At 38.7% G+C, this 26,715-nt stretch overlaps 1 protein-coding gene across 1 annotated transcript in view; it reads right to left on the bottom strand.

Annotated features, from left to right (window-relative positions):
• LOC133618473 (netrin-G1-like) overlaps positions 1-26,715 on the bottom strand; it is a 272,706-nt gene that overhangs the window by 34,056 nt on the left and 211,935 nt on the right. The window contains exons 4-5 of the mRNA XM_061978859.2: positions 24,634-24,806; positions 5,228-5,254 (exon numbers count right to left, since the gene is read on the bottom strand). Coding sequence (XP_061834843.1) covers positions 5,228-5,254; positions 24,634-24,806 — 200 coding nt within the window. The remainder of the gene's footprint in view (positions 1-5,227; positions 5,255-24,633; positions 24,807-26,715) is intronic.

The following is a 26,715-nucleotide window of genomic DNA, read 5'->3' as shown; positions in this document are numbered from 1 at the left end:
TAAATAAAACAAGATAAATAAATTAAAAACATTTTCTTGAATAAAAAAGAAAGTAAAACAATATAAAAACAGTTACATAGAAACTAGTAATTAATGAAAATGAGTAAAATTAAGTGTTAAAGGTTAGTACTATTAGTGGAGCAGCAGCACGCACAATCATGTGTGCTTACGGACTGTATCCCTGCAGACTGTATTGATATATATTGATATATAATGTAGGAACCAGAATATTAATAACAGAAAGAAACAACCCTTTTGTGTGAATGAGTGTGAATGAGTGTAAATGGGGGAGAGAGTTTTTTTGGGTTGGTGTATTAATTGTAAGTGTATCTTGTGTTTTTAATGTTGATTTAATACAAAAAAAAAATTAAAAACAAAACAAAACGATACCGATAATAACAAAAACGATACCGATAATTTCCGATATTACATTTTAAAGCATTTATCTGCCGATAATACCGGCAGGCCAAATATTATCAGACATCTCTAATTACAAAGGGTGTGGCAATTGTTACACAGTAGTGCCTTGCTTTTGTGCCGACAAAAAGGCTTGTAGGGATGATATAGTTACAGTATATACAGTATATATATATTTTGTTTTTTTTGTTGTTTTACTTTTGTAGCTGTATGTAGAAGTGGCACTGCTGGAGTGGCAGCTGGTTGCATCAGCTCTGCTCTTTTAATGTCTTTAATGTCCTTTGTGTTTTGATGTTTGATGCTATGGGGTTTTTTCCCCCCGTGTTGTCAGTCTGGACCCCCTCTCCAGGGGCTCAGGCTTAGACTGAATATTTTTTTTTATTTTCACTCCCCCCCTTCCCTCCCCAGCGTTTACCTGTTTCTCACCTTTTTTGTAAGGGGCCCCGGAAGTTGGCAGACCCGTCAGCGATCCTGTTCTGTCTCCCTGTAATGTTTGTCTGCTCTTGAATGGGATTGTGCTGAAAATCTTAATTTCCCCTCGGGGATTATTAAAGTACTTCGGATTCTGATTCTGAAAATAGCCTCTGTGTTTTTTTCCTGACCTAACTAATATATATATATATATATATATATATATATATATATATATATATATATATATATATATATATATATATATATATATATATACCTCAAGAGACATCTGTGTTTTTGTTCATTATTAGTATTGCCAGTTCAGCTCGATCTCGTCCATAAACTCTAACTTTTTTGGTGATTTTTGTGATACGACCATAATTGAACCAATATTGCTGTCTAAACAGCACATTTGTCAATATAAACAAGTATTAAATAATTATAGTTGCTTATAACTTACACACTGCGATTGAGATGGCGACTTGTCCAGGGTGTACCCCGCCTTCTGCCCGATTGTAGCTGAGATAGGCTCCAGCGCCCCCCCAAAGGGAATAAGCGGTAGAAAATGGATGGATGGATATAACTTACACATACAAAGTCTCCAAGGAAGAAGTGTAATAGAAAGTATCCAGTAACAAACGTGTCCGCATCATTCGACTTTCTGCGTCATGAACTCAACTTAATTAATTTTTTTGGCCACGAGGTGTTGGCAAAAAAACAATTACTGTATTTTTCGGACTATAAGTCGCAGTTTTTTTCATAGTTAGCTCCAGTGCGACTTATATATGTTTTTTTCCTTTTTTATTATGCATTTTGGGCAGGTGCGACTTATACTCCGGTGCGACTTATACTCCGAAAAATACGGTACAACCTTGAATACAATATAAATCCATTCCAGGTGATTAATATAGTGTTTTTCATAGCTAACATTATTCTCTGTTTGACTAATTTCACTTGATCAAACCTTTTCCAACATTTCCCACAACTATATAATGCAAGTATGTATCATTCCTGCAATATCGTACCGCATTAATATCGATTTCGGCCATTACGCAAGGCTCCAAGATTTGGATTGAATAGTTGTATTGGGACACGTAAGAAACGTAATAATCCGTTAGACGGTGCTCAATAATCGGCGTAGAGCGGAATATCAGTTAGGTCCGGAAAAAACAGGGAGGCTATTTCATCCCTACAAGCCTGTTTCGCAGGTTTCCCTGCTCTTCAGGGGATTTTATTCGTTTTATTGTCCACATTAAACAAACGCAACAAACTGGTCTCATCAAGCCGGCACAGAAGCAAGGCACTACTGTGTAACAATGGCCACACCCCCATGTAATGTACCCTATATATATATATATATATATATATATGTAACAACTATAGACACTTCAATACAATCCCCTGAAGAGCAGGGAAACCTGAGAATCAGGCTTGTAGGGATTAAATAGCCTCCATGTTTTTTTCCTGACCTAACGACTATATATATATATATATAAATACATATACCTCAAGAGACATCTGTGTTTTTGTTCATTATTAGTATTGCCAGTTCAGCTCGATCTCGTCCATAAACTCTAACTTTTTTGGTGATTTTTGTGACACGACCTTAATTGAACCAATATTGCTGTCTAAACAGCATATTTGTCAATATAAGCAAGTATTAAATAATTATAGTTGCTTATAACTTACACATACAAAGTCTCCAAGGCAGAAGTGTAATAGAAAGTATCCAGTAACAAACGTGTCCGCATCATTCGACTTTCTGCGTCATGAACTCAACTTAATGAATTTTTGTGGCCACTAGGTGTTGGCAAAAAAAACAATTACCGTATTTTTCGGACTATAAGTCGCAGTTTTTTTTCATAGTTTGGCCGAGGGTGTGACTTATATGTTTTTTTCCTTTTTTATTATGCATTTTCGGCAGGTGCGACTTATACTCCGAAAAATACGGTACAACCTTAAATACAATATAAATCCATTCCAGGTGGTTAATATAGTGTTTTTTTTATAGCTACCATTGTTCTCTGTTTGAATAATTTCACTTGATTAAACCTTTTCCAACATTTCACACTACTATATAATGCAAGTATGTATCATTCCTGCAATACCGTATCGGATTAATATCGATTTGGGCCATTACGTGAGGCTCCAAGATTTGGATTAAATAGTTGTATTGGGACACCCCCTACTTTTTACTGCTTGCATGTGTATTAGTGCCAGAGGGAGCATTATATTGTGGCTTGTGTGCCTTCTCGGCAACCACCTATCTGCTGCAAACAGCATTTTTTAAATTGGACATACAAATATAATTTACTGCAGCGTTTTTCAACCTTTTTTTGAGCCAAGGCACATTTTTTGCGTTGAAAAAATGCGGAGCTATACCACCAGCGGAAATCATTAAAAAATTAAACTCAACTGACAGTAAAAAGTCGTAGTCGCAATTGTTGGATATGACTTTAAAGCATAACCAAGCATGCATCACTATAGCTCTTGTCTCAAAGTAGGTGTACTGTCACCACCTGTCACATCACACCCTGACTTATTTGGAGTTGTTTTGCTGTTTTCCTGTGTGTAGTATATTAGTTCTTGTCTTACGCTCCTATTTTGGTGGCTTTTTCTCTTTTTTTGGTATTTTCCTGTAGCAGTTTCATGTCTTCCTTTGAGCGATATTTCCCGCATCTGCTTTGTTTTAGCAATCAAGAATATTTCGGTTGTTTTTATACGTCTTAGTGGGGACTTTGTTGATTGTCATGTCATGTTCGGATGTACATTGTGGACGCCGTCTTTGCCCCACAGTAAGTCTTTGCTGTCGTCCAGCATTCTGTTTTTGTTTACTTTGCAGCCCGTTCAGTTTTAGTTTTGTTCCCTAACTTTCATTGCCTTTTCTTAAGGGCACCCACCTTTGTTTATTTTTGGTTTAAGCATTTAAGCACCTTTTTACCTGCACCCTGCCTCCCGCTGTTTCCGACATCTACAAATTAGCTACCTGCTGCCACCTACTGATATGGAAGAGTATTACACGCTTACTCTGCCAAGCTCTAGACAGCTTTTCGGCTTATAAATCGCAGTTTTTTTCATAGTTTGGCCGATTTATACTCTGGAGCGATTTATGTGTGAAATGATTAACACATTACGGCGCATTGTCTACCTTTGGAGTTGGCAGAGTTGTTTAGAAGCGACACCGAGGCAGAAGATTTCATGGGATTTAGCGATCAGGAGTGACAGATTGTTTGGTAAACGTATAGCATAAATAAAGGAGTGAACATCCCAGTAAACAAAGTAAAGACTTTATAAACAAGTTGTGACAACGTTCATGACACATCGCCTGCTGCAAAACATCAAATAGTTTTCTCCTTCGCTGTATACTTTTAGCGTGGGGACAAGTGCGTCTGTCTCCAACATTGTCCACACCGGTCTCCATCTAAACACAGCAGTGGCGAGGCAAAATTACGTTAAACCAAGCGCTTGGCTCTTTTTAATCCGAGGGGAAATATCCGCGGCAAAGTCGGTGTCTTTGATCCGCCATGATTATCCAGCCAAACGACGCTAGTGCGCAATCGCCTGACTTCGTGTAGCCGAAAATGCATGAATAAATGACGGTTTTTCAGTCATTAAAAAATTCAACGGTATTACTAACCGTCGGGAATTATCGCAAATTATCATTGTACTGTTTACTGTTACCGTATTTTTCGGGCTATAAGTCACAGTTTTTTTCATAGTTTGGCCGGGGGTGCGACTTATACTCAGGAGCAACTTATGTGTGAAATTATTAACACATTAGCGTAAAATATCAAATAATATTATTTATCTCATTCACGTAAGAGACTAGACGTATAAGATTTCATGGGATTTAGCGATTAGGAGTGACAGATTGTTTGGTAAACGTATAGCATGTTCTATATGTTATAGTTATTTGAATGACTCTTACCATAATATGTTACGTTAACATACCAGTTGGTTATTTATGCCTCATATAACGTACACTTATTCAGCCTGTTGTTCACTATTCTTTATTTATTTTAAATTGCCTTTCAAATGTTTATTCTTGGTGTTGGCTTTTATCAAATACATTTCCCCCAAAAATGCGACTTATATATGTTTTTTTCCTTCTCTATTATGCATTTTCGGCCGGTGCGATTTATAGTCCGAAAAATACTGTAATTTCCAGACTTTAATTACTGGTTTGCAAAAAATATTTTAAACCCAAATAGATGAAATTAGATAATCTCCCACGGCACACCAGACTGGTTGAAAAACACTGATTGACTGCATTGACAGAATGAACTTTTGCACTACTAAAAAGAATAAAAATCAAATAATGATTATGAGCACAATGATGTCATGCGAGACGGTCATAGTCATGCTGGTAGGTAAAAAAAAAATCTGGTCTACTTACGCACAGGTCCTTGATTGCTTGGAATACCTGAGGAGAGAACATGAGCAACGTTTCAGTACAACATGCATACTTTTTGTTGTGGTTTTAGAAAGCAGCAAGAAACATTATCTGATGCGTGGACTCTAAGCCTTGAATGAGTTACATAGTCATGTTGCGTCAACAGAACCAGATCCCAATATCAAGTCTGAGTAAATAGTGCGCTTCTTAAATTTATTTGAAGATCCACGCATTTCATCCATCTGCACGCCAGAAACTGTGACCAGGATGCAATTTCCAATCCGTTGGAAAACATATACCACTTCATTTGTAGGGTTCCCAATCCAATGTTGTCTGTTTTGATTCGTGAGCAATACGATGTGGATCAGCAATTTACGGAATCTAGACCAGGTTTTGGTAAACCTACTTTCCACTTGGTCCTATGGCCGCAGCTAACATTTGAGGCCCTCCACTTATTTAATAATCCTCCATTGTGGCAAATAAACTACATTTCGTATTATTATTATCACTATTAAGACGAGGCTAAACATGTTAGAACAAACAGAAGCAGACAAGAAGGCATGCTAGTCGCTAAGCTCGCCGCTAAGCAAGATTGAAACAATAGAAAAATAAAGGCTTAGTAATAATTCATAAAGTGTAAAGTAGGGTTGTATGGTATACCGGTATTGGTATAGTACCGCGATACTAATGAATCCTATTCGGTTACCATGAATTGATTAACGTGGACCCCGACTTAAACAAGTTGAAATACTTATTGGGGTGTTACCATTTAGTGGTCAGTTGTACGGAATATGTACTGTACTGTGCAATCTACTAATAAAAGTCTCAATCAATCAATCGGTACTATACCGCCTCTGAAAAGTACCGGTCCTCCACACCACCCCCAACAAACGCCATTGGTGGATCTACACCAGGGGTGCTCATTACGTCGATCGCGAGCTACCGGTCGATCGTGGAGGGTGTGTCAGTCGATCACCGGCCAGGCATTAAAAAAATAGTCCGAAAAATGAGCGATTATAAATCTTCACTATGACGTCACTGTCGTCACTTGATTGACATTCACGGCACCCGAGGGTCTTCTGAGATGACGCTGGCTGCTGCCAGCTCATTAAAATTACCGACTGGAAGGCGAGAAACACTTTATTTCAACAGACTCTGGCGCCGTACCTGTCGTCAAAACTCCAAAGACCGACTGCACAGTTGCACAATAAAAGCTCTTCTTCATCCTGCCTGCGCTAACAAAATAAGAGTCTCAGAAAGCTGGCGTGCACAAGCTAGCAAGCTACGGAGTTTGCCGACAATGTATTTCTTGTAAAGTGTATACAAAGGAGTACGGAAGCTGGATAAATAAGATGCCAAAAACCAACCACTTTCATGTGGTATTGGACAGAAAGGAGGACTTTTTTTCTCCTCCATTCGAAAATGCGGACATTATCAGCACCACTGTCTGATTCCAATCAATGCAAGTCATCAGAATCAGGTAATACACCAACTTATATTCTTGTCTTCATGAAAGAAAGGAATCTATATGTGTTAAACATGCTTGTATTATCTTTAAACACTTTTAACTTATTAACAATATTAACTATGTGTAAAACATGCTTGTATTATCTTTAAACACCTTTAACTTATTAACAATATTAACTGTATGTGTTAAACATGCTTGTATTATCTTTAAACACCTTTAACTTGTTAACAATATTAACTATATGTGTTAAACATGCTTGTATTATCTTTAAACACCTTTAACTTATTAACAATATTAACTATATGTGTTAAACATGCTTGTATTATAATTAAACACCTTTAACTTGTTAACAATATTAACTATATGTGTTAAACATGCTTGTATTATCTTTAAACACCTTGAACTTATTAACAATATTAACTATATGTGTTAAACATGCTTGTATTATCTTTAAACACTTTTAACTTATATATTAACTATATGTGTTAAACATGCTTGTATTATCTTTAAACACCTTGAACTTATTAACAATATTAACTATATGTGTTAAACATGCTTGTATTATCTTTAAACACTTTTAACTTATATATTAACTATATGTGTTAAACATGCTTGTATTATCTTTAAACACCTTGAACTTATTAACAATATTCACTATATGTGTTAAACATGCTTGTATTATCTTTAACCACCTTTAACTTGTTAACAATATTAACTATATGTGTTAAACATGCTTGTATTATCTTTAACCACCTTTAAGTTAACAATATTAACTATATATGTTAAACATGCTTGTATTATCTTTAACCACCTTTAACTTGTTAACAATATTAACTATATGTGTTAAACATGCTTGTATTATCTTTAACCACCTTTAAGTTAACAATATTAACTATATATGTTAAACATGCTTGTATTATCTTTAACCACCTTTAACTTGTTAACAATATTAACTATATGTGTTAAACATGCTTGTATTATCTTTAAAAACCTTTAAATTATTACCAATATCAACTATAAGTGTTAAACATGCTTGTATTATCATTAAACACCTTTAATTTATTAACAATATTAACTATATGTGTTAAACATGCTTGCATTATCATTAAACATCTTTAACTTGTTAACAATATTAACTATATGCTCTTATTTTCATTAAACACCTTTAACTTATTAACAATATTAACTATATGCTCTTATTTTCATTAAACACCTTTAACTTATTAACAATATTAACTATATGTGTTAAACATGCTTGTATTATCATTAAACATCTTTAACTTGTTAACAAAAACATATATTTCATAAATAAGTAAATATAAATGATATATATGAATGAGGTAGATCCCCACGACTTGATCAATTGAAAAGTGGCTCGCCTGCAGAAAAAGTGTGAGCACCCCTGATCTACACCTAACATCCACGGTAATGATACCAACTACAAGAGAGTATCTAGTCGATGCTACTATGATTACATTAATGTTTTTTGGCATCACAACATCTTCTTTTGTTTTAAAAAAACATTTATATTATGTTTATAAACTCAAGGAAATATGTCCCTGGACACGAGGACTTTGAATATGACCAATGTATGATCCTGTAACGACTTGGTATCGGATTGATACCCACATTTGTGGTATCATCCAAACCTAATGTAAAGTATCCAAACAGCAGAAGAATAAGTGATTATTACATTTTAACAGAAGTGTAGATAGAACATGTTAAAAGAGAAAGTAATCAGATATTAACAGTAAATGAACAAGTTGATTAATAATCCATTTTCCACCGCTTGTCCGTCAAATTTGACAAAATAATAGAATGGAAAATGACACAATATGTTACTGCATATGCAAGCAGCCAAATTAGGAGCCTTTGTTTGTTTATTTACTAATAAAAGAGAAGTCTTGTATGTTCACTATTTTATTTAAGGACAAACTTGCAATAAGAAACATATGTTTAATGCATCGTAAGATTTTTTTTTGTTAAAATAAAGCCAATAATGCAATTTTTTGTGGTCCCCTTTATTTAGAAAAGTATTGAAAAGTATCACAATACATTTTGGTACTGGTACCAAACTATTGGTATCGGGACAACCCTATTGTGTTGATAGTGTCCCACTGGCATCCTGTAGTTTTTCCCAATTATAATTGGGATTAAAATGTATACCGTATTTTTCGGACTATAAGTCGCAGTTTTTTCCATAGTTTGGCCGGGGGTGCGACTTATACTCAGGAGCGACTTATGTGTGAAATTATTAACACATTAGCGTAAAATATCAAATAATATTATTTAGCTCATTCACGTAAGAGACTAGACGTATAAGATTTCATGGGATTTAGCGATTAGGAGTGACAGATTGTTTGGTAAACGTATAGCATGTTCTATATGTTATAGTTATTTGAATGACTCTTACCATAATATGTTACGTTAACATACCAGTTGGTTATTTATGCCTCATATAACGTACACTTATTCAGCCTGTTGTTCACTATTCTTTATTTATTTTAAATTGCCTTTCAAATGTCTATTCTTGCTGTTGGCTTTTATCAAATACATTTCCCCAAAAAATGCGACTTATATATGTTTTTTTCCTTCTTTATTATGCATTTTCGGCCGGTGCGACTTATACTCCGGTGCGACTTATACTCAGAAAATACGGTAATTAATACATGTTATTGGTATCGGTCGATCTCTCTCAACTTATATTCTTGTCTTCATGAAAGAAAGGAATCTATATGTGTTAAACATGCTTGTATTATCTTTAAACACTTTTAACTTATACATTAACTATATGTGTTAAACATGCTTGTATTATCTTTAAACACCTTGAACTTATTAACAATATTAACTATATGTGTTAAACATGCTTGTATTATCTTTAAACACTTTTAACTTATTAACAATATTAACTATATGTGTTAAACATGCTTGTATTATCTTTAAACACTTTACGTTAACATACCAGTTGGTTATTTATGCCTCATATAACGTACACTTATTCAGCCTGTTGTTCACGTTAACGTCTATTCTTGGTGTTGGCTTTTATCAAATACATTTCCCCCAAAAATGCGACTTATATATGTTTTTTTCCTTCTTTATTATGCATTTTCGGCCGGTGCGACTTATACTGCGGTGCGACTTATACTCAGAAAATACGGTAATTAATACATGTGATTGGTATCGGTCGATCTCTCTCATGGATGATGGGAATCGGCAGCAAAAACACAAAAAAAAAAACCTGCAAAGAGGACAGGGAGTTTTTTTTGGAAGCAGGCAAATATTTTCATCTTATATAACATGTTGATTTAACTTTAATGCATGAGAAAATTTCAAGAAAAACTAGGCTCTCTTTGACCACATGGTCGTTTATGAGCGATGATATTTCTCAACACAACAGCAACAGAACCAATGTTGTTTTTTTGATTGATTGATTAATAAAACCGAGTAGTTCATCGGACACAGCATTACATCAACTTTTTACAGCGCATGCACAAGGAGAGAAATATAATTAATTTTTTTTTTTTTTAACATGTAGGTATTTTTAAATAAATGTCTTTTGTAAAACACGCACCTGGACACGATAGGAGTCTCTGTTGCTTAATTAGGTTTGTGTTCGCAGATGCCGATTTACTGATTGGAACTGATATAGAGCACTTGGTGCAAACATGATTTCTTTGTTTTGGTACACATTAGTGTTGTCCCGGTACCAAAATTATTCCAATACTTTTCTAAATACGGCTTTATTTTAACAAAAAATCTTAGGGTACATTAAACCATACTTGCCAACCCTCCCGGATTTTCCGGGAGACTCCCGAAATTCAGCGCCTCTCCCGAAAACCTCCCGGGACAAATTTTCTCCCGAAAATCAGACGGAGCTGGAGGCCACGCCCCCTCCAGCTCCATGCGGACCTGAGTGACGTGTCGACAGCCTGTTTTCACGTCCGCTTTCCCACAATATAAACAGCGTGCCTGCCCAATCACGTTATAACTGTAGAATGATTCTTGGTTTCTTATGTGGGTTTATTGTTAGGCAGTTTCATTAACGTCCTCCCAGCGCGGTAACAACACACAACAACAGCAGTCACGTTTTCGTCTACCGTAAAGCAGTTCGTCTGTCGTAAACAGCAATGTTGTGACACTCTTAAACAGGACAATACTGCCATCTACTGTACATGCATATGTGACAATAACATCTACGGCTTTTAGAGAATGCAGTGCACAACTGCTATACTATATATATATATATATATATATATATATATATATATATATATATATTAGAGATGCGCGGATAGGCAATTATTTCATCCGCAACCGCATCACAAAAGTCGTCAACCATCCGCCATCCACCCGAACTAACATTTAATCAAAACCGCACCCGCCCGCCATCCGCCACCCGCCCGTTGTTATATATCTAATATCGACGATGCAAGGCATTAGTGAGGTTGTAAAGTTTTTGCCTGTTAAAGAAAGGAGACTGATCCAATGTAGCAGAGACATTCAATGCGTGCCACGCTGTCACGGCCCAGACGCACACCAGTGCGCAATCATCTGGGAGCCGCGCTGAGCGCACCTCCAAGCGCGCTCGCGCCACTCAAACTGCTGCAGGCAGCTGCGTTCTATCTTGTTTTAACATCCTGTGGCATTCTTCTGGGATCCCGGCGGACGAAACTGCTCATGCTCAGGGTGTTTGTGGAGGTTCGGGGTTTTGCACAAATGTGATGCACCATGTTAGATGTCCCGGTTTTGTGACTGTCGTAGACATAAACAGCGTCGCAGCTCTTGCAAATCACGTAGCCAGCATTACTATCATCCTGATTTACAACCTCATAAAAACGAGTCCACGCTGAACTTTTCTGGCCTTTTTTTCCCCCTGGTCTTTAGTATTCCCTTTTTTAGTTTGTCGCGTACCACGTTTGCTGCCGGCGTTGCCATCTCTTTTTTTTTTCTTCTTCTGTTGTGGTATGCTGCAGGTGCCTGCTCGTTTTTCGTATGTGGGTAACAACATTTAACTATGTATATATATTTCCGAATTGGTTTAACTGCCAACCGCCTGAATCTATTTAAAATCTAATTTTTTTTAATTTCAACCGCCCGACCCGACCCGCGGATAAAATCTAATTTTTTTTTATTTCAACCGCCCGACCCGCGGATAATCCGCGGACTCCGCGGTTGTGTCCGCAAACCGCGCATCTCTAATATATATATATATATATATATATATATATATATATATATATATATATATATGAAATACTTGAGTATTTCGTGTGTATATATATATATATATATATATATATATATATATATGAAATACTTGACTTGGTGAATTCTAGCTGTAAATGTACTCCTCCCCTCTTAACCACGCTCCCAACCACGCCCCCTCCCCACCCCCCACCCCCCGAAATCAGAGATCTCAAGGTTGGCAAGTATGATTAAACATATGTTTCTTATTGCAAGTTTGTCTTTAAATAAAATAGTGAACATACAAGACAACTTGTCTTTTAGTAGTAAGTAAACAAAGAAAGGTTCCTAATTTAGCTGCTGACATATGCAGTAACATATTGTGTCATTTTTCATTCTATTATTTTGTCAACATCATTAAGGACAAGTGGTAGAAAATGAATTATGAATCTACTTGTTCATTTACTGTTAATATCTGCTTACTTTCTCTTTTAACACGTTCTATCTACACTTCTGTTACAGTGTAATAATCACTTATTCTTCTGTTGTTTGGATACTTTACATTAGTTTTTGGATGATACCAAAAATGTGGGTATCAATCCGATACCAAGTCGTTACGGGATCATACATTGGTCATATTCAAAGTCCTCATGAGTCCAGGGACGTATTTCCTGAGTTTATAAACATAATATAAATGGAAAAAACGTAATCATAGTAGTATTGACTAGATACGCTATTGTACTTGGTATCATTACAGTACCAGGTCTTCCTCTACCGGACCAGTGCTTTTCAGAGGCTCCACAAAACTAACATTGATTGATTGATTGAGAAGTTTATTGACATCTTAAAGACCGTATATGACTCATTACAGTGACGTGCGGTGAGGTTGATGGCTGGTGAGGCACTGACTTCATCACAGTCAGATTTACAAACATATGAACCCTAAAGAGTATCTTATTCACCATTTGATTGGCAGCAGTTAACGGGTTATGTTTCAAAGCTCATACCAGCATTCTTCCCTGCTTGGCACTCAGCATCAAGGGTTGGAATTGGGGGTTAAATCACCAACAATTATTCCCGGGCGCGGCGCCGCTGCTGCCCACTGCTCCCCTCACATCCCAGGGGGTGAGCAAGAGGATGGGTCAAATGCAGAGGACAAATTTCACCACACCTAGTGTGTGTGTGACAATCATTGGTACTTTAACTTTACACATACAAACTGTAGCACACAAAAAAGCACATTTAATACAAAAAAACTTTATTATGGTCTTACCTTTACTTATAAGTGCGGGAACAGTGGTGTTCGTGTTGGAGGAGTTGTGAATGAATGAAACATGAAATCCGTACTGCAGTCTGCAGGTGTACCTAATGTTGTGTCCCTGCAGTCGTTCACGACTCCTCCGGGGCGAACAATGTTGTTTTTGCACTTTTTGGCTTCTTGTTAAGTGACTTTTTTTTGGGTGGATTCGGTCTTGCACGTGGAGGGGTTGGGTGTGGGCTTTGGTTGGTGTGGCGCTCCCGTCGGGGGGTGCAGTCTGCGGCGGAGGTGCAATAACCGGCACCAGGAGGCGGGATTACGCGAGCCTCACACAGTGCGTCTTCGCAGCAGTTTTATGATTGCTCAGCACAAGAAATACGTTACACACATACAGTTGTTGACAAAATACACTGTACATTATATACCTCAGCTAACTAAACTATGGAAATGTATAATATAGTTCATATAGCAATACGGTCTCACTGCACAGCAGGCCAGCAGTTAGCCGAGTCATTGCGCAATCCATGTTGAGGCACTGAGTGACGTGCCTCAACTGGCTGCTGACTCACCGCACCGTCTCTTCTCAGTATTTGAACGGCAAATGTGAAAATTCAGCGATTTTGAATAAAAATAATCTAAAACTGGTGAAGTTAAATGGAAAATAACTTTATAGTATAATCACTGGATACATATAACAATTTAATTAACTTTTTTTCTTTTTACATTTTTTTTCTTTCCATGTCACTGACTCATTAGTATCGCGGTACTATACTAATACCAGTATACCGTACAACCCTAGTCCACATGTACAAAACCGTGTCTATTCTCCAGACCCTTCTAACATCCTTCTTACATTTTCTCATAGCTCTTGCAGTTTTCTGATTGTCTTCCAGGGGTCTTTCATGCCGTTGACACTCATTGTCTTGACTGTAAGTGTTGCTCTTAGCATGAAACCACCCTAAGTCTTGTGACTTCTGAGAAATGGAGGGCAAACCAGTATTGCCCTCTGCAGCCACAACACATTCGTCGGGCCTGATCAAACTGCAGCCATCGACTCCTCTTACCCTGTGAAGCTTGTTTGGAACATGAGACTGCTGGACGCTCCCTGCTAAGTGGACTGTCAAAGTAATTCTTCAAGTCATTCTTCTTCTGCGTCAAGAATTGTCCCTTTTGTCTTGAAGGAAAAGCTTGGTTTTGTTTGTTGGCATCTACTTCCTCATTGCAACACATTCATTTACTTAATTATTCTTAAAAAAGCTAAAGACTTTAGATGCAAACTGATATAATCTATGTTTTGCTGATATCGGATGATTATCAGATATCAATATCAGATCGGGACAAGTTTGGACCGAAGCCTGTATATGATAACAGTTTTTAGGCCCTTTAATACACCAGTTAACTATCCCTGAGGGAAAGGATCAGGTAGATCACCTGTGTCAAACTCAAGGCCCAGGGGCCAGATGTGGCCCGCCACTTCATTTTATTTGGCCCTCGAAAGCCTGGAAATAATATGTATCAATAAAGTACTGTAACTTTTCTTACTAAATATATTCTTTCTTTCTATTTTGGGAGGAGAAATATATATGTACTCCATGTAATCACAAATTAAATATTATCTAATTATGCAAAATTATATTATCAAGCATTAAAACCATTTTTTAAATAGAAACAAATACCGGTACTAACAATAATGATTTCAAAGCAAGTTATCCATCAAATTGTGCAATGTAAAAGTATCAATACATTTCATGATAACATTGTGAAATTTTCTGTGGTTTTTACAGCATTTTCCTCTAAATGAAAAAAAAAACAGTACTTTTTTTTTTACTGTAATAAACTGTGGTGCCATTTTGGCATTTACAGTAATACACAGAAAAATCGTTATGGCTTGTGCAGCCCTTTGAGACACTTGTGATTTAGGCCTATATAAATAAACATTGATTGATTGATTTGCGGTAAAAAAATAAATAAAAAAATGGCACCTCAGGTGCCAACATTTTACTGTAAAATTGCAGTTTTTAAAAAAATATACAGCAAAAAAAATAATTACATTTTACAGTAAAATTCTAGCAACTGAACCGCCTTTTTTTTTTTTTTTTTACCATACTAACAGCAGTGCTGTTTTTGCATTTACAGTAATATACACAACATTTTGAGGTGAAATTATTGCAACTTAACATATTGTTTTTTACATTTTAGTTTAAAAAAAAAAAAATCTACTAATAAAACGCATTAAAAAATTGTGTAATAATAGTGTTTGCTGTTAAAAGCGGCCAAACATAACTGCGAAAACGACTTTGACACCTCTGATGTAGATTGTTATATCTGCATTAGTAACGATCTCATCACGAAGACCCTAATGACGGATGAACAGCATTAAACCCTAATTACGTTCTGCAGGCTCGGCACATCTGTCTTCGTACGGGGCGCGGTTTGTTTAATATTTTGCTTTACGTCACGGGGAAAAAAAGGCGTTACTTGTGAGAAGTAGGAATAATTCAACATCAAAATAAGTTCATTTAGAACCCCGGGGAGCAATATTGTCTCGTCACTTGCATGTGTGCGATATTATTGCATTTTATGCCAGCGCCAAATAAGGGCTAATATTGCTTTTGAAATGGCGAGAGCTAGTTTTCATCAGTTCGGTGCAGATGCGGCCATGTGTTGGATTTTTTTTTTTTTTTTAATAACAGCCTGTCAATCTGCCGGCGAGCAGGGTGTCGCGGCGCGGAGGAGGTGCAAGGTGAGCCAGGCAATATCTCCTCGGATTTCAGAGCAGCCGTCCAGCAAACTCCAGTGGTTTTGTGCTAGAGCGATATGATATTAACCAAGAACTAACGGTCAGTTTTCCTGACATGGATGGAAATTTTGGTTAATTAACATTATTTTCAAATATATGTGTCAGAATAATTGTATCTAAGTAATCACAAAACGTTGTGTTGCCATGAGTTCCCGGCGAGAGGACAAAAAGCTGTCTTTGATCCTACCAAAAAAAAGGCTTGTGAAACTCCACTGTGTAGGATTGGAAGCAACATGAAGGTGTTCTGTTTCTTTGATATATTGTAATCAAAAGAAAGATTTTGTCTTGACCCGAGAACTACAAAGCGGAGAGGAAGCAGGACCAGACTCCCCTCCAGGCGACTTTTTCTTTTGTAACCAAAGGCAACACTGTTTACGACCCCCCTCCCTTAGAAATAGCTGTTGCCATGTAATCAGGGAAAGGAGGCGTACAATCTTTCGTCAGAGCGTGGAGACACTGTGCAAAGAGTACAGTCCAGACGTCTCTCCTCAATTGTGTCAAATTTAATTCTGTCTCTGTTTAATTCCTTGCTTCTTGTCTTGTTCAATAGATGTCATCAGTGTTTGTACCTAGCAATATTTTTCCCACAAATTTATGGCTACGTCTACATTAAGCCGGATAACCCCTTAAACGGATAATTATTTAGCCTAAGCATCGTGTCAGCCACACTAAACCATCGTTTAAGGTCCCGCTCCTCGGACAAATTTTTACACGGGTAAGTGCGCCGTCTATTTCTTGAATCTCTGGCTCTTAGCTTTGTATGGACTCATCGATCGTTTACAAACTGAGTTTGGAGAGGACGTGACGTCAGAAAGATGACGTGCCTGTGTGGAAATCGCACATGAATACCTTAAGAGAAGCAAACGGGTGATTGCAGCTATTTGCGATACAACACACCTTAGACACTAACCTATTTATTTATTATCAATCGTGTGGAATGGACTCACGCTGTCTTTTAAGTTGAAGTTGAGTGTTAATTGTTTTTGGCGACACCTTGTGGTTACAATAATTCAGAGTACGTCGACTGATGCAGACACGTTTGTTACTGGATACGTTCTAAAACGCTTCTGCCTTGGAGACTTTGTATGTGTAAGTAATATGCAACTATAATGATTTGATATTTCTTTATATTGACAAATGTGCTGTTTTAGACGGCAATATTGTTCAATTAAGGACATTTATTTACGTATGTTTAGCCTGTGCGCTATTGTGTGCTTAGCTGTTGTGTAGCTGCTCGCTCCTAATCGCTTATAGCGCCAAATAAGGGCTAATATTGCTTTTGAAATGGCGAGAGCTAGTTTTCATCAGTTCGGTGCAGATGCGGCCATGTGTTGTTGTTTTGTTTTGTATTTTTAATAACAGCCTGTCAATCTGCCGGAGAGCAGGGTGTCGCGGCGCAGAGGAGGTGCAAGGTGAGCCAGGCAATATCTCCTCGGATTTCAGAGCAGCCGTCCAGCAAACTCCAGTGGTTTTGTGCTAGAGCGATATGATATTAACCAAGAACTAACGGTCAGTTTTCCTGACACAGAATCAAAGGATCGATGGAAATGTTATACGGAAAACAGGGCGAGGAGGAGTGAGAGCATCAAACGGAGCATCTCAAATAGCTGCTGACGGCTGAGAGTCTTGACTGGGAGGCTGAATCAGTGTGAACAGACGACCGGAGGGTTAGATCTTCCACCATCTGGCCTCGCCTGCCTGTCCACCACCAGTGCATATCCCTGAGTGACTCTATTAGATTTATAGAGGCAATGAGCCCCCCCGCACCCTCCGGCATGAGATTTGATGAATGTGACTCAACTCCCATCCAAGATTATAATGGGGATAATGCAAAAGAGCACCTTCTGCCTGAACACAAAAGTAGGCAGCGTATGAGGACTTTGTCGGAGATAAAAAAAATTGGGAATTAAGTGCTGATTGTTGTTGACTAGGATTCGTGATTCAAGTCCGCAATGGCTGAAAGGAACCAGCCAACAAAGCTTAAAGGGGAACATTATCACCAGACCTATGTAAGCGTCAATATATACCTTGATGTTGCAGAAAAAAAGACCATATTTTTTTTTAACCGATTTCCGAACTCTAAATGGGTGAATTTTTCGAATTAAACGCCTTTCTAATATTCGCTCTCGGAGCATCGGGAAGCAATCTGCCATTTTCTCAAACACAGAGTCAAATCAGCTCTGTTATTTTCCGTTTTTTTCGACTGTTTTCCGTACCTTGGAGACATCATGCCTCGTCGGTGTGTTGTCGGAGGGTGTAACAACACGAACAGGGACGGATTCACGATGCACCAGTGGCCCAAAGATGCGAAAGTGTCAAGAAATTGGACGTTTGTTCCGCACACTTGTGCAATGTAAAAGTAGCAATACAATTTCATGATAACATTGTAATATTTACTGTGGTTTTTACAGCATTTTCCTTTAAATGAAAAAAAAAAAAGAGTACTTTTTTTTTTTTACTGTAATAAACTGTGGTGCCGTTTTGGCATTTACAGTAATACACAGAAAAATCGTTATGGCTTGTGCAGCCCTTTGAGACACTTCTGATTTAGGGCTGTATAAATAAACATAGATTGATTAATTGATTGATTGATTTGCGGTAAAAAAAAAAAAAAAAAAAAATGGCACCTCAGGTGCCAACATTTTACTTTTTTTAAATTTACAGCAAAAAAATAAATAAAAAATTACAGTAAAATTCTAGAAACTCAGCCGCATTTTTTTTTTTTTTTTTTTTTTTTTTTTTTACCATAATAACAGCAGTACTGTTTTTCCATTTACAGTAATATACACAACATTTTGAGGTGAAATTATTGCAACTTACCATATTGCTTTTTACATTTTAGTTTAAAAAAAAAAAAAATCTACTAATAAAACGCATTAAAAAATTGTGTAATAATAGTGTTTGCTGTTAAAAGCGGCCAAACATAACTGCGAAAACGACTTTGACACCTCTGATGTAGATTGTTATATCTGCATTAGTAACGATGTCATCACGTTCCTACCTGCAAAATGAGCGAGCGCCGTGGTTTAAAGAGGAAGACCCTAATGACTATGAGATGGCAAGAATGTGTGGATATCCTGCGACACTCAAAGCAGATGCATTTCCAACGATAAAGTCAAAGAAATCTGCCGCCAGACCCCCATTGAATCTGCCGGAGTGTGTGAGCAATTCAGGGACAAAGGACCTCGCTAGCACGGCAAGCAATGGCGGCGGTTTGTTCCCGCAGACGAGCGAGCTAAACCCCCTATCGACCCTAGCTTCCCTGGCCTGCTGACATCAACTCCAAAACTGGACAGATCGGCTTTCAGGAAAAGAGCGCGGATGAGGGTATGTCTACAGAATATATTAATTGATGAAAATTGGGCTGTCTGCACTCTCAAAGTGCATGTTGTTGCCAAATGTATTTCATATGCTGTAAACCTAGTTCAGGGGTCGGCAACCCGCGGCTCTAGCGCCGCCCTAGTGGCTCTCTGGAGCTTTTTAAAAAATGTATGAAAAATGGAAAAAGATGAGGGGAAAAAAATATATTTTTTGCTTTAATATGGTTTCTGTAGGACAAACATGACACAAACCTCCCTAATTGTTATAAAGCACACTGTTTATATTAAACATGCTTCACTGATTCGACTATTTGGCGAGCGCCGTTTTGTCCTACTAATTTTGGCGGTCCTTGAACTCACCGTAGTTTGTTTACATGTATAACTTTCTCCGACTTTCTAGGACGTGTTTTATGCCACTTCTTTTGGTCCACCAAATTTTTAATGTTGTGCGTGAATGCACAAAGGTGAGTTTTGTTGATGTTATTGACTTCTGTGGAGTGCTAATCGGACATATTTGGTCACTGCATGACTGCAAGCTAATCGTTGCTAACAGGCTATTTAGGCTAGCTATATGTACATATTGCATCATTATGCCTCATTTGTAGCTATATTTGAGGTCATTTAGTTTCCTTTAAGTCCTCTTAATTCAATGTATATCTCATGACACACTATCTGTGTGTAATATGGCTTTTAATTTTGTGCGGCTCCAGACAGATTTGTTTTTGTATTTTTGGTCCAATATGGCTCTTTCAACATTTTGGGTTGCCGACCCCTGACCTAGTTCATAGTTGTTAGTTTCCTTTAATGCCAAACAAACACATACCAATCGTTGGTTAGAAGGCGATCGCCGAATTCGTCCTCGCTTTCTCCCGTGTCGCTGGCTGTCGTGTCGTTTTCGTCGGTTTCGCTTGCATACGGTTCAAACCGATATGGCTCAATAGCTTCAGTTTCTTCTTCAATTTCGTCTTCCCTACCTGCCTCCACACTACAACCATCCGTTTCAATACATGCGTAATCTGTTGAATCGCTTAAGCCGCTGAAATCCGAGTCTGAATCCGAGCTAATGTCGCTATAGCTTGCTGTTCTTTCCGCCATGTTTGTTTGTGTTGGCTTCACTATGTGACGTCACAGGAAAATGGACGGGTGTTTATAACGATGGTTAAAATCAGGCACTTTGAAGCTTTTTCTAGGGATATTGCGTGATGGGTAAAATTTTGAAAAAAACTTCGAAAAATATAATAAGCCACTGGGAACTGATTTTTAATGGTTTTAATCATTCTGAAATTGTGATAATGTTCCCCTTTAACCTATTGTTACTATAACAATCTACTGTCATGATCTGTGGTCTGGATTATGTTTTTGTTAGTTTTGGACTCTTTTAGTTCCTGTTTGCGCTCCCTTGTTTGTTTGGTTACCATGGCGACCTATTACAAACCCCGTTTCCATATGAGTTGAGAAATTGTGTTAGATGTAAATATAAACGGAATACAATGATTTGCACATCCTTTTCAACCCATATTCACTTGAATGCACTACAAAGACAACATATTTGATGTTCAAACTCATAAACTTTTTTTTTTTTCCCCGCAAATAATAATTAACTTAGAATTTCATGGCTGCAACACGTGCCAAAGTAGTTGGGAAAGGGCATGTTCACCACTGTGTTACATGACCTTTTCTTTTAACAATACTCAATAAACGATTGGGAACTGAGGAAACTAATTGTTGAAGCTTTGAAAGTGGAATTCTTTCCCATTCTTGTTTTATGTAGAGCTTCAGTCGTTCAACAGTCCAGGGTCTACGCTGTCGTATTTTACGCTTCATAATGCGCCACACATTTTTGATGGGAGACAGGTCTGGACTGCAGGCGGGCCAGGAAAGTACCCGCACTCTTTTTTTACGAAGCCACGCTGTTGTAACACGTGTTGAATGTGGCTTGGCATTGTCTTGCTGAAATAAGACGGCGCTAAGATGGCAGCATATGTTGTTCCAAAACCTGTATGTACCTTTCAGCATTAATGGTGCCTTCACAGATGTGTAAGTTACCCATGTCTTGGCCACTAATGCACCCCCATACCATCACAGATGCTGGCTTTTGAACTTTGCGTCGATAACAGTCTGGATGGTTCGCTTCCCCTTTGGTCCGGATGACACGATGCCGAATATTTCCAAAAACAATTTGAAATGTGGACTCGTCAGACCACAGAACACTTTTCCACTTTGCATGAGTCCATCTTAGATGATCTCGGGCCCAGAGAAGCCGGCGGCGTTTCTGGATGTTGTTGATAAATGGCTTTCGCTTTGCATAGTAGAGCTTTAACTTGCACTTACAGATGTAGCGACAAACTGTATTTAGTGACAGTGGTTTTCTGAAGTGTTCCTGAGCCCATGTGGTGATATCCTTTAGAGATTGATGTCGGTTTTTGATACAGTGCCGTCTGAGGGATCGAAGGTCACGGTCATTCAATGTTGGTTTCCGGCCATGCCGCTTACGTGGAGTGATTTCTCCAGATTCTCTGAACCTTTTGATGATATTATGGACCGTAGATGTTGAAATTCTGCATGGCCTTATTATACAACCAGTAAGCCATTAACTAAGAGTTGACTAACCCTAACCCTTATTGCTTATTAGTAACCCTAACCCTTATATGTTCACCTAGTGTCTAAATAACTCTAAATTAAGTCTTTGTTACTTTAATAAGCAACTAATTAATGGTGAATATGTTCCCCATACTAAAGTGTTACCATATTTATTTCACTAACTGCTTCTTTGCTATCACTTTTACCATCATATTTGTACATATCCTAATTGCTGATGTTGTTCTGTTGTTGTTGTTGTTATTGTTGTGTTTGTTGTTGTCTCTCTTTGGTATGGGGAACATACTCTAAGTAACAAAGACTTAATTTAGAGTTATTTGGTTAGGGTTAGGGTTGTTGTATAATAAGGCCATGCGGAATAAGGCATTAATAAGTACTTAATAATGACTAATTAAGAGCCAATATGTTTTGTGCCATCCATTTGCCTTTTTAAAGCATTACATGGATTAAATTCTTTAAGATGTCAATAAACTTCTCAATCCTTTTTCTGTCTTGCCTCTGATAAGGGCGGTCGCTTTTTTCTCCGCTCCCTCCTTCCCTGCTTGCGTTCTTCGTTTTGTCTTGTCTGAACTTTTTTGAAGCCTCTTTCTTTGCGCTGTCCTCAAATCTAAACATCAAACATGGATATGATCAGCTGGACTCTCGACGCAATAGACAAAGTCTTTTCGACAAAGAAAAGAGGTTCGGGGGAGCCTGGCTGCCCTGATGGAACCATTGCTGCGGGGTACATGAGAGAGACTCCTGGGATAAATGGAGAATCATGTGCTTCTCAGTCCTTTCCATCGAGGACGTGGACGAACAGTGATCGCGGGGCACCTGCTGATTGGGCTGGGCATTGCTCTGGTGTATCGTCAAATTCGGAAGACGATGGCAGCCACTCAAGGAGCCCAACGGCTGTTCGTCGCAATGGAAGGATTGAGCCGGGCCGTGGGAACACAGACTGTGGCGATTTCTGAACTGAATCGCAAAATGGATCACATCATGGAGAAGTTTGCTGAGAAGGAGAATTGAATTGAATTTGAGAGAAACCAGCACGGACACATAGAGCAGGCAAGTCATTGTTTTGACTGCTCGAAGAAAACAACATCCTAATCTACGATTTGACTCCCTCGAATGGCCTTGACGCTATCAGGAACAGGCTGTTCTGAAAAACACCCCCGAGGACACCTCAACGATGGACGCTTTTGACCTTCCTTTTTCTCGACAACACCTGGTGTCGAACTTTGAGATCGGCCCCAGTCCACAAAAACATTTCAACATCACACCCAAGTTAATTGGGCATACATGCACGCACCCGCCCCTTCCTCAACCAACGCCTTCACCACTGCTTGATTCCTGGGGTTATGGATGGTTAGTAGCGCTTTATAGCAGCAGGCCGGCTTCCATGGCCCCAAACCCCCCCCCCTGTTGCGAGTTGTTGTGATTATATGTAACATAATTATGTGTGGGAGGAGATCTTGCCCCAAGTGGAGGAGTTCAAGTACCTCGGAGTCTTGTTCACGAGTGAGGGAAGAGTGGATCGTGAGATCGACAGGCGGATCGGTGCGGCGTCTTCAGTAATGCGGACGCTGTATCGATCCGTTGTGGTGAAGAAGGAGCTGAGCTGGAAGGCAAAGCTCTCAATTTACCGGTCGATCTACGTTCCCATCCTCACCTATGGTCATGAGCTTTGGGTTATGACCGAAAGGACAAGATCACGGGTACAAGCGGCCGAAATGAGTTTCCTTCGCCGGGAGGCGGGGCTCTCCCTTAGAGATAGGGTGAGAAGCTCTTCCATCCGGGGGGAGCTCAAAGTAAAGCCGCTGCTCCTCCACATCGAGAGGAGCCAGATGAGGTGGTTCGGGCATCTGGTCAGGATGCCACCCGAACGCCTCCCTAGGGAGTTGTTTAGGGCACGTCCGACCGGTAGGAGGCCGCGGGGAAGACCCAGGACACGTTGGGAAGACTATGTCTCCCGGCTGGCCTGGGAACGCCTCGGGTTCCCATAGGAAGAGCTGGACGAAGTGGCTGGGGAGAGGGAAGTCTGGGCTTCCTTGCTTAGGCTGCTGCCCCCGCGACCCGAGCTCGGATAAGCGGAAGAAGATGGATGGATGGATGGATGGATAATTATGTGTGCTGTGCTATGTGAGGTTTTTTCCCTTGGACTCAGTCTGGATACCCTCCCGTGGGTCCAGCCTTTGACTGATATTTTTTACTCTTCCCCCCTTTCCCAAAATCACCTTTTTCCCCACCTTATGTGGCTGATTCTTCGGCGGTCCCGTCTTGTCCCCCTGTAACGTATGTCTGCTCTTAGTGGGACTGTGCCGAAAATGCCATTTCAGTTCTTATGTGTCTTGTACATGTTAAAGAATGGACAATAATAAAGCATCTTGAATCTTGAATCTTGAATCAATCAATCAATCAAACCCATCACTAAGCGAGTTCACGCACGTCGCTCATCTCGCCAGACGATGGATTATTCTCACATTTGGCGCTCATAAACAGGCTTTGAGGACAAGCCAGTTTAGCACAACCGGGGACGTGTTCAAACTTTCTAGAAATGAGCTAACAGACATGTTGTTTTTTTTGGGCTCCTGCCGAGACATGACTTGAAGCCGGTGGGCGCCAACACGGCCCACTCGGGAGTCGGTCAGGGGCACTTGGACCTGACTGGATGGCCATCTTGACGGTGTGACTCAGCATGGTTTTAATGTGTCTAAACTAGGCCTAAACAAACCCTGATCCCCCCCGAGCTGCATCGCCACGGCGACGGGAGACTGGATGCTGTCAAAGTGGACTTACATATGTTTGCGGTCCCTTTCGGTATGGGCAGGTAGGAGCCCACGCTCCAGGCTCGTCCGTGGTAGTGCCTCTTGCAGCGGCTGCAGTCGGGCCCCGTGGTGTTGTGCTCGCACTCGCAGCCCAGCTTGCCCTTGTCGAACACGCAGCTGTTGGCGTGCAGGTTGCACTTGCACCTGACAAAGAAAGACAGAAGGGACAAAGACGCGTCACGTCGGCGCCCAAATAAATCGATGCCCGACGCCGCGCGTTTATTTCACACTTCTTAATTGCAGTAAATTGAAATCCAGCATCAGTTGTCTCAACAAAGCGTGATTTTGTTCTGCTTTGAAGGAAGAAAAGAAAAAAAAAAAAAAAGGCCTTCATTTGTCACAGCCTTTGAGACAAATAGTGCACTTTTGCCACACCGAGAGCTAAATGGAAGGCGCTCTTCGCTAAGACGCCGTGAAACAAGGATCTGATTGAGTGCTGATAGCTTCAAGATAAGCTCGGCTCACCCTTTCCCTGTTTTGCCCGTGAGGTTAAAACATACTTGCAAACCTTGAGACCTCCGATTTCGGGAGGTGGGGGTGGGCGTGGTCGGGGTGGGAGGGGGCGTGGTTTGGGGCGTGGCTAAAAGGGGAGGAGTATATTTACAGCTAGAATTCACCAAGTCAAGTATTTCATATATATATATATAATATATATATATATATATATATATATATATATATATATATATATATACATATATATAACAAATACTTGACGTTCAGTGAATTCTAGCTATATATATATATATATATATATATATTTATTTTATTATATGTATATATATATATACGTATATATATATTAATTTTATTATATATATATATATATATATATATATATATATATATATATATATATATATATATATATATATATATATATATATATATATATATGTATATATATTAATTTTATTATATATATATATATATATATGTATATATATATTAATTTTATTATATATATATATATATATATATATATATATATATATATATATATATATATACAAAATAAATACTTGAATTTCAGTGTTCATTTATTTACACATATACACACACATACCACTCATCTACTCATTGTTGAGTTAAGGGTTGAATTGTCCATCCTTGTTCTATTCTCTGTCACTATTTTTCCAACCATGCTGAACACCCTCTCTGATGATGCATTGATGTGTGGCACGCACAAAAGTGCTTTCATCAAATGCACTAGATGGCAGTATTGTCCTGTTTAAGAGTGTCACAACATTGCTGTTTACGGCAGACAAACTGCTTTACGGTATATAAAAACGTGACTGCTGTTGTTGTGTGCTGTTACCACGCTGGGAGGACGTTAATGAAACTGCCTAACAATAAACCCACATTAGAAACCAAGAACTCGCCCTCCATCATTCTACAGTTATAACGTGATTGGGCAGGTATGCTGGTTATATTGTGGGTTAGCGGACTCAGGTCCTGAGTCCGCCTGAATTTCGGGAGATTTTTGGGAGAAAACTTGTCCCGGGAGGTTTTCGGGAGAGGCGCTGAATTTCGGGAGTCTCCCGGAAAATCCGGGAGGGTTGGCAAGTATGGGTTAAAAACAGGGGTGTCAAACTCATTTTAGATCGGTGGGGGCACATGGAGAAAAAAATCTACTCCTGAGTGGACCGGACTGGTAAAATCACGGCACGATAACTTAAAAATAAAGACGACTTCAGATTGTTTTCTTTGTTTAAAAGTAGAACAAGCACATCCTGAAAATGTACAAATCATAATGTTTTTTTTAATTTTTTTATACACTTACATGTATAATGACTAGAGATGTCCGATAATGGCGTTTTTACCGATATCCCGATATTGTCCAACTCTTAATTACCAATATCGATATCAACCGATACCGATATATACAGTCGTGGAATGAACACATTATTATGCCTAATTTTGTTGTGATGCCCCGCTGGATGCATTAAACAATGTAACAAGGTTTTCCAAAATAAATCAACTCAAGTTATGGAAAAAAAAATGCCAACATGGCACTGCCATATTTATTATTGAAGTCACAAAGTGCATTATT

The sequence above is a fragment of the Nerophis lumbriciformis genome, linkage group LG19 (genome assembly GCF_033978685.3).
Source record: "Nerophis lumbriciformis linkage group LG19, RoL_Nlum_v2.1, whole genome shotgun sequence".
Taxonomy (NCBI): Eukaryota; Metazoa; Chordata; class Actinopteri; order Syngnathiformes; family Syngnathidae; genus Nerophis; species Nerophis lumbriciformis.
This window is presented reverse-complemented; position numbering and strand designations above follow the sequence as displayed.